This window comes from Eublepharis macularius, chromosome 4 (genome assembly GCF_028583425.1).
Source record: "Eublepharis macularius isolate TG4126 chromosome 4, MPM_Emac_v1.0, whole genome shotgun sequence".
In the NCBI taxonomy this organism is placed as follows: Eukaryota; Metazoa; Chordata; class Lepidosauria; order Squamata; family Eublepharidae; genus Eublepharis; species Eublepharis macularius.
The window spans coordinates 30,386,120-30,402,018 of record NC_072793.1 but is presented as its reverse complement, the minus strand read 5'-3'; the positions used below and the strand labels follow the sequence as shown (position 1 = coordinate 30,402,018).

The 15,899-nt window shown below is 46.2% G+C and overlaps 1 protein-coding gene across 1 annotated transcript; it reads right to left on the bottom strand.

Annotated features, from left to right (window-relative positions):
- On the bottom strand, positions 1 to 15,855 carry MRPL27 (mitochondrial ribosomal protein L27). Its single transcript, XM_054976062.1, has 4 exons — positions 15,763 to 15,855; positions 7,734 to 7,862; positions 2,169 to 2,236; positions 1 to 441 (listed from the first exon to the last, which is right to left on the bottom strand). Exons 1-4 carry the CDS (start codon positions 15,815 to 15,817, stop codon positions 235 to 237), a joined length of 459 nt encoding a protein of 152 aa, XP_054832037.1. The 5' UTR covers positions 15,818 to 15,855; the 3' UTR covers positions 1 to 234.
- Between the last annotated feature and the right edge of the window lie 44 nt (positions 15,856 to 15,899).

The window sequence follows — 15,899 nt, the reverse complement described above, 5'->3', positions numbered from 1 at the left end:
TTATGGTTCTGAAAACCAGTGTGGATGCTGTTTATTTCATTGGCAGTGCAACAGAGACCACTTTCAGAATAGGTTAATGTACTACTACGGGTGCTGAAATGCTGCGTTGGTCTCTACCTTCCGCCAGCCAGGGCTCTCCAGAGTTGAACAAAAGTCACTCAGAGCAAATGTGTTTGATCGGAATCGTCCGCATAGGGGGCTCGGGTCAATCTGTGCAGTCTTTTGCTGTGAGCCTTAGAGCATGTTGACCAACTTGTAGCTCCCCACCTCGGCAGTAGGGATGACGTTGATGAACGTCTTATACAGCACTGCTCCTCTGGGTAACCGAGGGATCATCTCCTGGCTCTCCTTGCTGTGGGGACGCGGCACATAGACTTCCTTGGTGTAGCGCACAATCCCATCTTCTAGCGCATACAGCCACTTGTTGCGGCCCATCCCCACCTGATAAAGGTGAACAAGATGAGAGTTAGAAAGGGGAAAGGGTAGCTTCTGGATCGGACGGCGAACGACAGTCGATAGTGTATGTCAGGCTCACAGTTTGTTGTGGCAGGCAACTTAACTAAAGTCATGGCTACATCCCCATGAAAAAGATAAGTTTTTCTATTCATGGATTCAGAGGAGTTAGCCATGTTGGTCTGTAGCTGCAAATAGTAAAAAGCCCAGTAGCAACTTAAAAGACTAACCCACTTTATTGAGGCATAAGCTTTCGAGAACCACAGCTCTCTTCATCAGATGCACCTGACAAAGAGAGCTGTGGTTCTCAAAAGCTTATGTCTCAATAAAGTGGGTTAGTCTTAATGATGCTACTGGACTTTTTACTGTTTTCTATTCATGGGATGTTTTGTTGCACAGGCACCCTTACGTTTAAGAGGTGATCATATGATCAAAACTGTCAGATAAGAGCACACTAAAACAAGAGTATTTTTAAACTGGCACCCACCCTCTCTTGTTCACATTTCTTGACAAACATTTCCCAGCCTTTGACAAACATCTCCAGACCTTTGCATAAATGATGTTATAAATCCATCAAGTTTTATACTGTGATACACTAAATATATGGCTGGTTCAGTTTCATCCATTCATCAAAATTTGACCTTCCTGGTTTGTGTCAGAGGAACTAAAAGAATGGGATGTCTTATGGCACATTGTGCAAGGTTTCCAACATAGTTTACACCACTCAGAGCCAAGCTACAAGAGACGAATTACACGAGGAGGAGCACGTGAAGGGAGTCGCAATGTTAGCTGGGAAGCTGAGTTTTAGAGATTTGAAGGCTTTGTCAATTTCCCTTCTCTACAGAGTGAGGGAGATCCCTATTCAGGTTTATTTCCTCTTTGCCTCCAAGAAGGGGAGGTGAAACTGACAGAGCCTTTGGGAGGCAAAGAAGAAATTAACAAACCCTCTGAGGAGCCATCTTTGCTGGCTCTGTAGAGAAAGGAAATTGACAGAGCCTTCCGATCTCTTTTAAAACTCAGCTTCCTGGCTAACATTACGACTCCCTTCACGTACTCCTTCTCGTGTAATTTGTCTCTTGTAGTTTGGCTCTCAGATACATGAACTACCTTGTTTCTAAATCCAATTACATGGAATTGGACCCTGCTGATTGAACTTGCATGTGTAAGAGATGAGTGAATTTTGCTGACTCCCTCCTCCTGTGACAAACCTCCAGGGTGTGACTGGGTTCCCTGTCCTTCACAAACAACATTTGGTGTGGCGTTGTGGGTTATGGGGGGGGGGGGTGGTGAGAAAGCTGCACTCTGAAAGTGGAAATCTTTCCATTCACAAACATTTTTTGTGAGATCCAAGCTATAGTTACAAAGAATTTCTTTCAGAGGCATCAGCTGTTCAAAAATCTGAAACAACAATAAGAAATTTGAGCCTCTGTTGTAAAGGCGAGCAATCAGGCTTCAGCACGAGACAAGGAGAACATGAGGTGAGGCCTGCCGTTGGATCAGAGAAAGGATATCGAACAGGAAAAAAAACATTTTATTATTGTGATCACAAGAATAGTTTAGATGAATTCTGCACCCCTAAGACATCTGGGAAAACACTGTCAATGTTTTCAGGATAACACACAATGAGATCCAGGAAACCAAAGCTTTGATAAAAGATGGAGCAAGCAAAGACTCATTTAAGTACTTATAGGGAATATCCAGACAGGAATTCTTACATGAGCCCCTGGGTGCCAACGCATCAGTCGCTGGGTTGCCAATATGTTGCCCGCATGAACAAATGTGCCTGCAAATAAATTGGACAAAGTTATAATTAGAAAGAAAAAGGAACCTTCTGTCATCCGTACATAGGAATCGCTTCCTGAGGCAAAGATTAGCTTACTACAGCATTCTTTGTTATGAAGAAACATGCTATGAATTCCTTAAAATAATCTGAATTAAGAAAGTGATTCTTTCCTTAATTTCTACAGGGTGAAACCCAGGGCCAAAGTTTTGGAAATCCTTATTGCTGATCACAGCTGTGTAGGCCAAGCTGGACATAGACAATGATGAGGAAAAGGCAGTTCTGCAGATGCTCATAAATATTTTCTTCTTCCCTCATTCGAAGACTAAACCCTCACTGAAATTCTAGTTTCCCTAACATGCAGGCTAATTCTCTGCAACCATCACATATTACAGCATCGGGCTCAGCATGCAGCATCTCACACTCAGAAGAGGGAAATGCTCAGTTTGGGTTACCTGGAATCCAGAGCATAGTTACTCAGCACATTGGCTTACCCCCTCCAGATCTGTATGACCAGGGCTTTTTTTCAGCCGGAACATGGTGGAACGGTGTTCCGGCACTTCTTGAAAATGGTCACATGGCCAGTGGCCCTGCCCCCGGATCTCCAGACAGAGGGGTGTTTAGATTGCCCTCTGCGCCAAGCGGCGTGGAGAGCAATCTGAACTCCCCTCTGTCTGGAGATGACGGGGCGGGGCCACCGGCCATGTGACCATTTTCGCAGAGGACGATTTAAACTTTAAAAAAACTCCCCCCTTCTTCCAGCTGACCCAAAGTGACATCATTGTGCGGTCCTGAGTTCCACCACCTCTTTTCCCAGAAAAAAAGCCCTGTGTATGACACCATCAGTGTAAATGGTGTTTAAAAAAAAAATCACACAAACATGGTGAATAGCACGGCAAATACCACATGTATTTTCAAGACTGTTCTTGCTGCAAGTTACACCCCAAGAAAGGATAAGATTAAGACAAACACATATTTTACTTGGCTGTAATTTACAGTTGGGAGAATCCTCTAGTTGGATAGCTTGCTGCTGCCACCTGCTGGCCAGTCTCAGAAGAGACACTTATATAGGGCAAAATTCGGGTCCAGTAGCACCTTAAAGCCAAGCTAGACATGCAGGTTTTAAAAGAGTTTGATCTGGGTTCCCCAGACCCAACTTAAGTTCCCTGCAGCTACACAGCAGGTTTGGGAATAGCTGTCAAAAATGAAGGAGACCTTAAACAGCCTCAGAATGCCTTTGTGGGGGGAAGGGGAGGAGCGGCTCCTCCCTCCCACCTCAAGCCGTTTCTCTGTAGCAAGGGAGGGAGTTTCCCCCATTTTTCTGTGCATGTGGAGCAGTAAAAATTGGGGGGGGGGGACTCCATCTGTGCTATTGTGACACGAGAAAATGGCTTAAGGGGGAAGGGAGGAGCCCCTCCTCTCTCTCCACGTATCCGAGTTTCCCAGTATCCCAGTTTCCCCCACATTCATTCACTGAAGTACAGATCTTGACACTTAAAGAAATGCAAACTGGCAAGTCAAAGGAGCCTACAGTACTTGTTCTCGCAGCAAAAACAGAGCTGTGACATGAGAAAATGGCTTGAGGGGGGAGGGAAGAGCCCCTCCTCTCTCCACAGATCCCAGTTTCCCCCACATTCATTCAATGAAATACAGATCTTGACACTTTCTCACACTTTAAAGAAATGGAAATTAGAAAATCTGCAAGTCAGCTCTGCATCTGTGGTTCTTGTCGAGGCCCTGCGGGGCATAATGGATCCAGTGCTGCAGGAGGCAGCCGAGAGGCAGCTCAATGAGGTGGGGACGACAGCAGCCCGGCCTGGCCTGGGAGCACAGCAAATGGGAGGCTGGCCACGTGTTGTGAGAGCTGGTCCTAGATCTGAGAAGGGGGCAGGAGACTGGGAGGCAGCCTTGCCCTGGGGCAGTCATGTGGGGCTTCAGGGACGGCGTGTGTGCGGTCGATCGGCGTGTGTGCGGGAGGGGAGGGGACTGAAGTGGCATGGAGGGGAGGGGAGGTGGAGAGAGGATGCTCCCGTTTCCTCCTCACCTTCCTCCCCACGGAAAGGGGGAAGACAAAGCACTGTTGAAGCGACTTGGCTTTGTGTTTATTTATTTTGGTGTGGTGAGGAAGGAGGTAATTGTCGTTTTCTGAAGTTGCTGGAGTTTTGTGAGCTGAGGCTTAATGGCTGGCTAAGGGGGACATAATCAAATCATTAAAATGAGGAAAAGGAAAGTGGGAAGAAAGTCAAAGCTGGGGTGACACAACGAGCTTCCCTCTCCTCTGCACAGGAGCCTCTCCTCCCCCGCTTGGTTCTCATCCGCCTCACATTTGGGGGGGGGCAGCTGCTTCTGTACGTGCGTGCACACTTTGGTGTGTTGACCCGAAGGTTGGTCGGTGCGACCATTGGGAGCAGCGGTTGATGCCCAGCCTGTGTGTCTCTGGCGGCAGCGTGTCCCACTCAAATGCACGAGCCCTGGGCAACGCTTTGCCCTGGGCAACGCTGGGCTGTCCCCGCCGCCCTCAGCGCTTTGAATGAGGTAGAGAGCCTTCTGGGTGGAGGGCGGTCGCTGGCCCTACTGGACACCTGTGGGAGGTGCGGGCCACACCTCCAGGGCTGGCAGCCCAAGCTGCTGCCCTGCCTCCACTCGCTGTGCCGCCGCTGCCTGTCCCCGCCGCACTGCTAGCTCCGCCTACCCTCACTCGCAGGTGGCCCCCCCGACGTGCTGGTGCTGCCGCCACCCCTTCAGCTGGCCCCTCCCTTGCCGCTGCACTGCAAGCAGGGTGAGGGTTGGGGGCGTTTGAGGCTGGGCTGCCCCTCTGCAGCACTGGCTGGGGGTTCTGCTGGGGGTGTCAAATGCAGAAAGATCCTGGGGAGGAAAGGAGGGAGAGGCGAGGGGAAACCTGACACTGGCATGGAGCTTCCAACATGCTTTCCAACTCCAGGTTAGGAGATTCCTGAAGATTTGGGGTTGGAGTTTGGGAAGGGAGGGGCCTCCACAGGATATGCGCTGTGTAATCTGCCTTGGATCTCAGAGAGAAAGGAGGACTATTTAATAAATAAATTAACAACATCTTGTCCAACCTCCTGCATTGTGCAGGGGGTTGGACTAGATGACCTTGGACTCAACCCTATGATTCTAATAAAGAGTTCACTCTCCAGAACACCCATTCTCTCCAGGGGAACTGATCTGTGTTGTCTGGAGATCAGTTTTTGCTTGGAGATCTCCAGGCTACACTTGGAGGTTGGCAATATTGGATTTTCAGTGTAGGAAACTTGCTCTATGGGAATGTAGTTCCTAAAATGGCAGTTTGAAGAGGGGAGGGGTTTGGTGGGGTATAATGCCATAGAGTCCACTCTCCAAAGCACTCATTTTCTCCAGGGGAAACAAACTATATAGCCTGGAAAAGCGCCAAAGATCACAAGGCTGCATCTTGCCCCGTCCAAATATCATGGGCTTAGTACTGGACCCACCCCCAAACTCCCAGTGGGCTCCACCCCATCTCAAAAAACTCTTGTCTACGCAGATATCTGAGTTGTTTTGATTTCAAGACTCACCAGCCCGAAGGGTCAGTTGTATTTCCAGGAAATCACCAGGTCCCCACCTGGGGGTTGACAATCCTGTGCCCTGCCCCACACCCCAGGGAGGGGGTAGTCAGAAGTGGGGAGGGGAAAAGTATTCTTGGGACTTCTTGAGAGGAGTGGACAAGTCACCGGGCAGAGCATGGATGTCCTTGCTCTGTTTCTGTGAAAGGATTCCAGGCTGCAACCTTAAACATCCCTTTCCTTGGAAATAGCACGTTCCTCTCAGTGGGGTGGTCTTCTGAGTAAAAGAGCATAGACATGGCTGTGCTGAAACTGGCACTGTGTGGCATGAGCTCGGAGCGGTGAGAATGGACCAGTCTAGGAGGGTTCTTTATAATGGAATAGGATTGTGGGGAGCAGTGGTTATTATTGTAGGCACTGCCTGTTTTTATTACACTGCTTCCCATACTTTGTAAGCCTCTTTCTGCATTTCTTATCGTTTCAGGTAGGTAGCTGTGTCCAGTGGCATGTTAGAGACCACCAAGTTTTTCAAGGTATTTAACACTTGAAGGCTTATTCCCTGAAAATCGTGTTGGTCTCTGTGATGCCCCAGGACTCAAATCCTGTATTGTATATAGTATACCTTGCCTTTAATACCTCACACTGTCACATAACACTGAAATCTAGTCCAGTTGCATTGCACATTGGTTGTCTTACGCTGCCTGATTATCTTGAAATCTGCCTTAAGTCTCAATGAGAAAGTAAATTAAAGTAAATCAGCTGCATAAAGCATGTGGGGAGGGTCTATGGGCTACAGAAACATGGGCTGAGGTGAAACAGGGAGCAACAGACGGAAAGGCAGCAGGTATGCACAGATCACAGTCAGAGCCCAACTGTGGGAAAAAAATAGTGTTTGGGTCTTGTCTCAATGTCTCCATAATCGTAAAACTCCCTGGTGTGAAAAAAACCTGTGAAAATAAGGCTCTCTCTCTCTGCAGAGCTGGAATACCACAGAAGGACTGACAGCCATGGTTTAAGCATCCTGTGCTGGAATACGCATCAAGCAGGAAATTTTAGCAATGCTTGGATTTTGAGCTACAGATCTTAACGATTGTTGGTCTAGTGTTAATTCTTACTTCACTTCTGAGCGATGCTGTTATCTACAGTACTGCTCCTGAAGGTGCTGGGGCTGCTAGATCAGTATTCCAAAAGTAAAACCAGAATGGTGGTGTTTGTAGGCTGTGCCTCTGTTTTGAGGGATTACTGGAGAAAACTGTTGCATTTGGTGAGGTGCACAAAGGAACATCCCAGTAAGTCATTCACAGGTATCTTAGAGGACCCTTGTGTCACCAACATATTGATGGCACCCAATACCAATGCCTCAGACAATCTTATTCAAAAGCCTTTTAATAAAATGGATTCTGATTTTGGAAAAGTCATGCTAAAAACTTGCAAGTCGCTGCTCACAAAGTACATTTCTGGCTCAATACATTAGAGGGAACATTGCTAAGGGGTAGGGAGGCGAGCAGGCCCAAATCAAGGGAGTGCTCGGGGGTGGCTGCGCCCTGTGTGATGATGCCACTTCCGGGAAGTGATGCCACTTCGGGGAAGCAACGGCACTTCCAGGGAAGTGATATCACTTCCGGAAGTGACGTCATTGCTTGTTTCTGGGGGAGATAATAGAGAGTTCCACCACCTCTTTCCCCAGAAAAAAAAGCCCTGGGTAGGAGTCTTTAAAATCCAGGTAGAGGGTGGGAGGAGTACTGCAAATCAGATTGTTAGGAAGCTAACCATATTTGGTTGATAATGTGTGAAATTAACATCTATAATGCAATAAAAATCCTGTGTCCCAATTTAGGGGATCTAGTGTTCCAAATTTGCAAATAAACATAAGAGGCAAAAAGTATGCCCCCCCCCCCAACTCTTATGTTAGCTGACAAGAGAGAACTAAACAGCTGCAAAAAAGGCAAGTGATTTACCTTCTGTTTTTTTAAAGCCGTAACGTTTCCCAGGAGAGTTCCCCCCACGATTTCTGGTGGTGGTTCCACTCTTCTTTGATGCGAACCTCACTGCAGCTGCGCTCATGGGAGGAATTGGCAGAACGGTGACTGAGGGAACGAGAGAGAGACCAAATACGATTCAAAAACGGCCATCGTTATTTACATGGAGAAAAAACTCACTCATTTCAAATTCTTAATATAAAAGATTTTATCGTCCTTCAAAAGCCTAGGTAAGTGGGTGGGGAACAATCCCCATTTGAAGTCTCAGCCCACCCATGAGCTGAGAGACAGAGAGCCCGAAATAAGTGCTGGCGTTTATGTTTTCAAAGGGAAGGGGACTTTGCTTCCAGCACCACTGTGCTATGGTGCAATTATTTGTGATCTGTACAAACTAGCTTAAGGAACAGTACAAAGAACTTTCTAAATCGCCATCTTAAGCCCATCGTTTCTACTTCATCCCAGGAGCCTCCTGGATATCGTGAAATATGATTTGCACCCAACATCATCAAAGTTAATTAAGTCTGCGACACATCCCTTGTCTCAACATTAAGAAAACTACAAATGAAAATTTCTGGGCTCTGCCCACATGAACTGAAATCTTTTTCTCAGGGGGGAAAATGGGAAAGTTTGGGAGAAAAACAGCAGGACTGTCATGCCCCCCAATTTTATCTCCCCCATTTTGATATCCAGATTTGAGTTCATTATTTTCAACTTACTTTTCCCCACCTCTCAGAAGGAAAACTGAAGATATGAGTGCTTAAGGTATTATAGCTCTCTTGCAGCTCTCTTTGAAGTAACAGTTTTCCTTGCAGATAATTATGGCTGAAATCATAGAACCATAGAGTTGGAAGGGGCCATACAGACCATCTAGTCCAACCCTCTGCCCAGTGCAGGATCAGCCTAAAGCATCTCTGACAAGTATTCATCCAGCCTCTTCTTGAAAACTGCCAGTGAAGGGGAGCTCACCACCTCCCTAGGCAGCTGATTCCACTTTTGAACTACTCTGACCATGAAAAAGTTCTTCCTAATATCCAGCTGGTACCTTTGTGCATGTAGTTTTAGCCCATTGCTTCAGGTCCTACCCTCTGCTGCCAACTGGAACAGCTCCCTGCCCTCCTCCAAATGACAGCCTTTCAAATATTTAAAGAGAGCAATCATGTCCCCCCTCAATCTCCTCTTCTCCAAACTAAACATTCCCAAGGCCCTCAGCCTTTCCTCGTAGGGCTCAGTCTCCAGACCCCTGATCATTCTTGTCGCTCTCCTCTGCACCCTCTCGATTTTGTCCACATCCTTTTTGAAGTGAGGCCTCCAGAACTGCACACAATACTCCAGGTGCAGCCTAACCAAGGCAGTATAGAGAGGCGCTATGACCTCCTGCGATTTCGACGCTATGGCCCCTTTGATACAATCCAAGATTGAATTGGCCTTTTTTGCCACCGCATCACACTGACTGCTCATATTTAGTTTACAGTCCACTCTTACCCCAAGATCCCTTTCACATATACTACTGCCCAGAAGTGTATCCCCCATCCAATATTTGTGCTTCCCATTTTTGTAGCCCAGATGTAATACTGTGCACTTGTCTTTGTTGAATTGCCTCCTATTCACAGCTGCCCACTTCTCCAGAGTATTCAGGTCTTGTTGAATTTTAATTCTATCTTCTTGGGTGTTTGCTACTCCTCCCAATTTGGTATCATCAGCAAATTTAATTAGCAGCCCTTCCACTCCTTCATCCAGATCATTGATAAAAATATTGAAAAGTACCGGGCCCAAAACCGAGCCCGGCAGCACCCCACTGGACACCTCCCTCCAATCTGATGAAACACCGTTGACCACCATTCTTTGGGTGCGGTCCTCTAACCAGTTCCCTATCCACCCAACTGTCCTATAGTCCAGTCCACAGTCTTCCAGTTTGCCCATCAGAATGTCATGGGGGACCTTATCAAAAGCTTTACTGAAATCCAGATAAATCACATCAACAGAGTTCCCCCGATCCAGTAAGCTGGTCACTCCTAAATATAATTCCTAAGAGTAAGCCCCACTGCACAATATGGGGCTTACTTCTGAGCACATATGCTAATTAAGTTATAAATAATACATTTTTATTTTAAAACCAGTAACATTAGGTTTGATAGAAAGTAAGTTTTGCATATATTTCCATTTTTCCCAACATGCTGGGTTCCTCCACCAAAATAAAAGGTTTTTTAGCTTCAAAATTTCTAAGTTTCACATCTCAAGCCGTGTTTCCCTTTTGTACTAAACAACCAGTCTGTTGAAGTGTCTCAGGGAACTCAAAACTTCATACTCACTATATTGTGATTAGGTGAGAAAAGGTATTACAGTAGTGTTGTCTTTGAACTTTTCCCATGGAATAAAATATCCCACATTTTTATCTCAAGACTGTAACACATACTGAAAACATGGCTTTCACCAAACCCCTGAAGAGCAATGTCTCCCCCTACCCCGCCCAAGTTCTGTCAGCCGGAGGAAAAGTTCTCTGGAACTCCAGTGCTATTCTGCCTTTCATTGATTTTAATAAAAGTATTATGCTGCCCCGTGGCGCAGAGTGGTAAGCTGCAGTACTGCAGTCCAAGCTCTGCTCACAACCCGAGTTCGATCCTGGCGGAAGTCGGGTTCAGGTAGCTCAAGGTTGACTCAGCCTTCCATCCTTCCGAGGTAAAATGAGTACCCAGTTTCCTGGGGGTAAAGTGTAGATGACTGGGGAAGGAAATGGCAAACCACCCCGTAAAAAGACTGCCAAGAAAACATCGTGATGCGACGTCCCCCCCATGGGTCAGTAATGACTCAGTGCTTGCACAGGGGACTACCTTTACCTATTATGCTGCTGGTGGTATTTGGATATTTTCCCTATGGACTAATATAGCTGCTTTTTGTTTTTGTTTAAACAGTTAATATTTACTAATTTTTGGATTAAAAATTGGTTATTTCACAAAATGTTTCTCGTATAAACACATACTCTTGATAAATGTGCATGTTATTTCTAATTGAGAACACCAAGACTGCTTTGACCTTTACTTTATGGGACTTCAGTTAATTCTTCTGCATACAATGAGCAGCCAGGTCCGTTTCACCTCTAAAGCCTTCAGCTCAGCCCTTTTAACTAGCATGTTGTTAAAAGAACATTGCGGCTCTAACGTAATTTCCTCGAGCAAATGAAACACAGGATTAATTTGATCTTAATTTTCTACCTATGCATAGGGGGTCACATTAAAGGATTAGAGAGGAGGGCGATAGTAACAAAGAAACAGAAATTTGAAATGTGAATGACAAGAAAGGGACAATACCCTAGCGAAACAGCAGGGTGGGGAACACAAAGCTCCTGTCCTAAAATATTAAGGCCTATTCACACGTTTATAATATATGCATTCTGAATGTCCACTCCATGCCCTTACACTCACTGGTGTGGATCCAACAGTGTTTCCGCTCACGGAAGCCCACAGAGCACGACTTTTGCTCCCCCCACCCCCTAATGCCCTCTTAAATCTTCCACCCACAGAAACACTCCCTTGGATCCAAGCCCTTGTCTCCATGTACTGACGCACAGTTTAAAGCAAGGTATATGCAATTGCTCCAGCATTCATATGGCAAAAAAGGTAGCACTCCCATCCCACTGCTGAGGGGTAAAAATTTCCCAGTGTATATGTGGTGGGGGAAAAACTGCAGTTATCACATTCTCTAGAGTGGAGCAGCAGGATTGTGCTTATCTGGCCATTTCTGGGTATTCCTTTCCTCCTCGCGTATTCGCCCATGATCCTGCCGCTCCAATGCACTGAACACTTGCATATATCTGAACAGGCCTGCTGTCATTCGTTATATTCAGGGCTCAGTTTGAGGGGGAACGTGCAGGAACGCAGTTCCAGTAGTTCTCCAAAGAGGTGACATGTCAGGTGGCCCCACCCACCTGATTTTTGGCCATTTGGGGCCTGTTTTGCCTGGACTGGGCCCCAAATGGCCAGGATTGGGCCTAAAACAGTCAGGACTGGGCCTAAAACAGCCAGGATTGGTCCTAAAACGGCCAGAATCCGGCCTCTTACGGGTGGTGGATCACTCTCCCGCTCAGCAGCGGCCCAATTCTGACCATTTGGGGCCCCTTTTTGCCATTTTGGGCCCAATTTTGACCCTGAATGGCCAGGATTGGGTCCAAAACAGCCAGGATAGGTGAGGTCAGGGGCTGTGGCATATGCAAAGTAGTTATGCCAGTGACACACTTCCGGTGATGGCAAGGGGCGTGGCATATGCTAATGAGTTATGCTAATGAGTTCCTGCAGCTGTTTTTCTATGAAATGACCCCTGGTTATATTAAATAAGATTCTGCATCAGTGCCATCAACCTCCCATACAGGCCTAGAGTTGGAAGGATCAGTACAAAGGCCATCTAGTCCAACCCCGTACACTGGGCAGGAAGCCCACAGAGCTACAACAATCCTGACAGATGGCTGTCCAGCCTCTGTTGAAGACCTCCAGCAACAGATCCCCCTTCCCAATGTCAAAACACTGTTACCATTACAAAGAATCTCCTAATGTTCAACTATGCTATCCTCGCATGACTTAAACATGGTCCCTGGAGCAGCAGAGAACAAGGATTTGTCCTCTTCAATGTGACAGCCCTTCGAGTATTTGTAATCAGGGTTCATCTTCTCCAAGGTATCTTCCAGTATTAGGTCTTCTCTTCTGCAGGATAAACATTTCCAGTTCCTCCAACTTGCTTTCTAGACCCCACAACCGCCTTCCTCTGAGTCCATTCCAATTCCCAGCCTTTTTAAAATGTGGAGCCCAGAACTAGACACCCTAGTCCATAAGAGCATGATAGAGTGGAACTATTACTTCCTGTGACTTTGATACCAGGCTTCCATTAATGAAGCTGAAAATGGTATTAAGTTATTTTGCAGCAGCGTCACACAGCTCAATCGCGTTCAACTTGTGATTGGCTGCCATCTCGAGACATTTTTCACATATCCTACAGCCAGGCAAAAAAAGACCAAAAGAAAATATACACGTTACCAACGACAGAAGAAAGAGTATACGTTATGTAGAATAAATGTCATTTACACAATATGGCAATCATGGAATAGCAAGTCCGTAAGATTATGAAAAGTCCACATAATACACTTTTTTCAAGAGTTGCTACAAGAAGCAGCTGACTTCCCATTCCAGCCTGCAATCTGAATAAACATGCAACGGATGGAAGTAAATCCCATAATAAAATCACTAATGTTGATTTGAATCTTCATGATGGCAGGTTGGTATCTGCTGATATTTCAAACTCCACTACAAGGAACCCAGAGTAAATCTCGGTACATGGCATTCACGAGTGTATGCTGTTTCTTTCACGACTGGGAACACAGATGACTCTTTTCTCAAGGCCCTTTTTCAATTGTGCTGGTTGTACTAGGACTTGCTTCTCCTCTTTTTCTTTGCAAGCCAAATATCCCCCATCCTATAACTGGGCATATTATTCTTTTTGTTAAAGTTCAGAACTTTTTATCTGTCTCTATTGAATTTCACTTTGTTAGCTATTAGGAATGTTAACTATCAAATGCTCAACTCCAACTCCAAAAGCAAAAAGCAGATGCATTGGCTGAAGATACGCTGGATTTTATCCCAAGTCTCACTTCCTGAAGAAGATGCAGAAGTGCACTAAAAGCACCAGGAAGGAGGCAGATTGTTTCTGAATTGAATCCCAAGACGCCTAGGGTTGCTACATTTTAAATGGTACAGTGGTTCTGTGCCTTTGAAGTTAAGCAGAATAGAATTTCAGCAATTTTATCTCCCACTTCCCAGCACTATACAGAAAAAAGTGGTGAAAATTTTCTCTTCTGTGTACATTAAGGGCAAACAAATCTAACCCCTTACTGGGTTTAATAAAATGAAGTATACATTGCCTAGATCCAGTGGTGTACACTCACGGTGCTAGGTTTTTTTGGGGAGGTCATTTGTAGTTCTATTCTCTCCACCAGATACAGGAAAGCACCTATCACTCTACTGCTGTTGGGAGAGCACCCCAAAAGGGGTGTAGGGGGATAAGCAGTTCCAAAAGAAAATTTGTGCAATTGAAAATTTCAAGTCATAATCATGTGGGTAGTGCAGGCTCCTCTAGAACCCCAGACATTGATCCAATGTACCCATTTCCCCTCCCCACCAAAGACATTTGCTACAGAATCCACTGCTACTTTCCCAAGTGTTTCAAAATGAAGGAAATCACTCTAGAACCTGGGAACCTTTTTCCTGACCAGTAAGATGAAGCAGTCAACGTAAAGAGCGGTGATGCTAGAAAATACCCAAGAGGTCATTCCTAATAAGAGGCCTCATTGCAATAAACCTTCATGAAACAACACAATTCCCAATCTGGTATCCAACTGGGGAAGCGGATGCTCCTTGAACTTATTTAAAGATTTCACCAGATACAACCAGACATTTTACACAGGCTTCTCAATATCATGGGGTGTGATTCTAAGCAACAAAGCATGCACACATACACAAGGCAAATGCACAGGTGTGTTGTAGCAGCATGTGATGTGAATGAAAATTACAATCCCATACCACTGTACAATTTCAGGTGTTTCTTTTTTTAAAAAAAGCCTAGGTTGGACAGCACACAACAGAGACATTTTGCAGAATCTAAGTAAATCTGGTTCTAGCCAATGCCTACAAAAGAGAGCTCCAGGTACCTTTATGGATGCAACTTCGAGTCCCAAAATGAAAGAAACTTGTACTATCAAGGTAATTACTATCTGATATTCAGATTTCCTCACACTTTTTGTATAGGAAACTTCACTGATGTTTATCAAGCTGCAGATTCATGTCCTGTTCCAGAGTGGATCCTTTAACACGATCAACGCTTTCAGTAACTGCGATATTTTTCCAGGCAACGAACGCCTAACTTTCACTGTTCTTCTACACTCTTCTGATCTCAGGACTTGTTCCAGACGTTGCCTTCAGGGCCTAAAAACTTTCACATCCCATGCCTAAGGATAGCTGCTAATCTTCTTTCCAATCCACAACCACCCTTTTTCATGAGGCTGATAAAACAGAGAGGGGGGGGGGGGAGAACTGCAATGTTTCAGGTCAGGATTTAAAAGTCTGAAACCTGGCTGAGTTGGGCTTTAACAGCTCTAGGCTGTCAGCAATCAGAATGGCTAAAGCTACCACGGGGTAAAATTTTCCTTGCTTTTGATGGATGTTGCTGTGATTCCAATCCCCCAGTCACTTTTAATCACTCTATCCTACTCACAAAAGCCATAGTTTTTAAAAAATTGATTCTCCCACCCTGTTTAGGTAAAGCGAGGGGTTTTCACAGGCCTTTCGTACACAGCATTAGGGGTGCCTAAATGAAGAAGCGCCCACTTCTGTATAACATCGGCCTGCTTATCTATCTTCCCCCTGCATCCTTGTTTAGGAGTACTCATAATCCTACTGAGTTTTATTTTTTTGTATCCCAACTTTCTGCCGACACAGAGACCCAAAGCAGCTCATATCACCCACTTCTCCTTTTTATCCTCTCAACAACCCTGTGAGGTAGGCCAAGAAGAGTACGTGACTGGCCAAGGTCATCCAGAAATCTTCCGTGGCAGAGGGGGGATTCGAACCTGGGCCTTCCAGATCCTTCTCTGACACTCTAACCTCTATGCCATGCTGAACAAACATCCACACGTCCAAGTAGAGTTGCCAGCTCTAGGGTGGAAAATTCCTGGAGAATTTGGAAGAGGACCCTAGAGAGGGCGGGGGGGGGGTTACTGATTAGGATGTAATGCCAGAGAGGCCACCCTCCAAAGCAGCCATTTTCTCCCGGGGACCTAATCTCTATGGCCTGGAGCTCAGTAGTAATTGCGGGAGATCTCCAGCCACCACCTGGAGGCTGGCAACCCTAGAGCCGGGGGCTGTTAGTTCTTTTCACAGCCGAGGGCGAGAAGGGGCTGCAGCTTGGCCAACGTGGGCCGCACGGATCTCCCGCCCTCCTTTTGGGCCCGTTTCCCGGCGCTCCGACTCACGCTGGCCGTTGGCCGCCCTGCCCAGAAGTAAACCCCGGCCGAGCAACGCCGCCATCAGTCCGCCGCTCGCAGGCTCCCCAGGCCGGCCCACTCGGCTTCCGCATCCGGCGGGAGGCCTTTGAATGCAGCCGCCAATT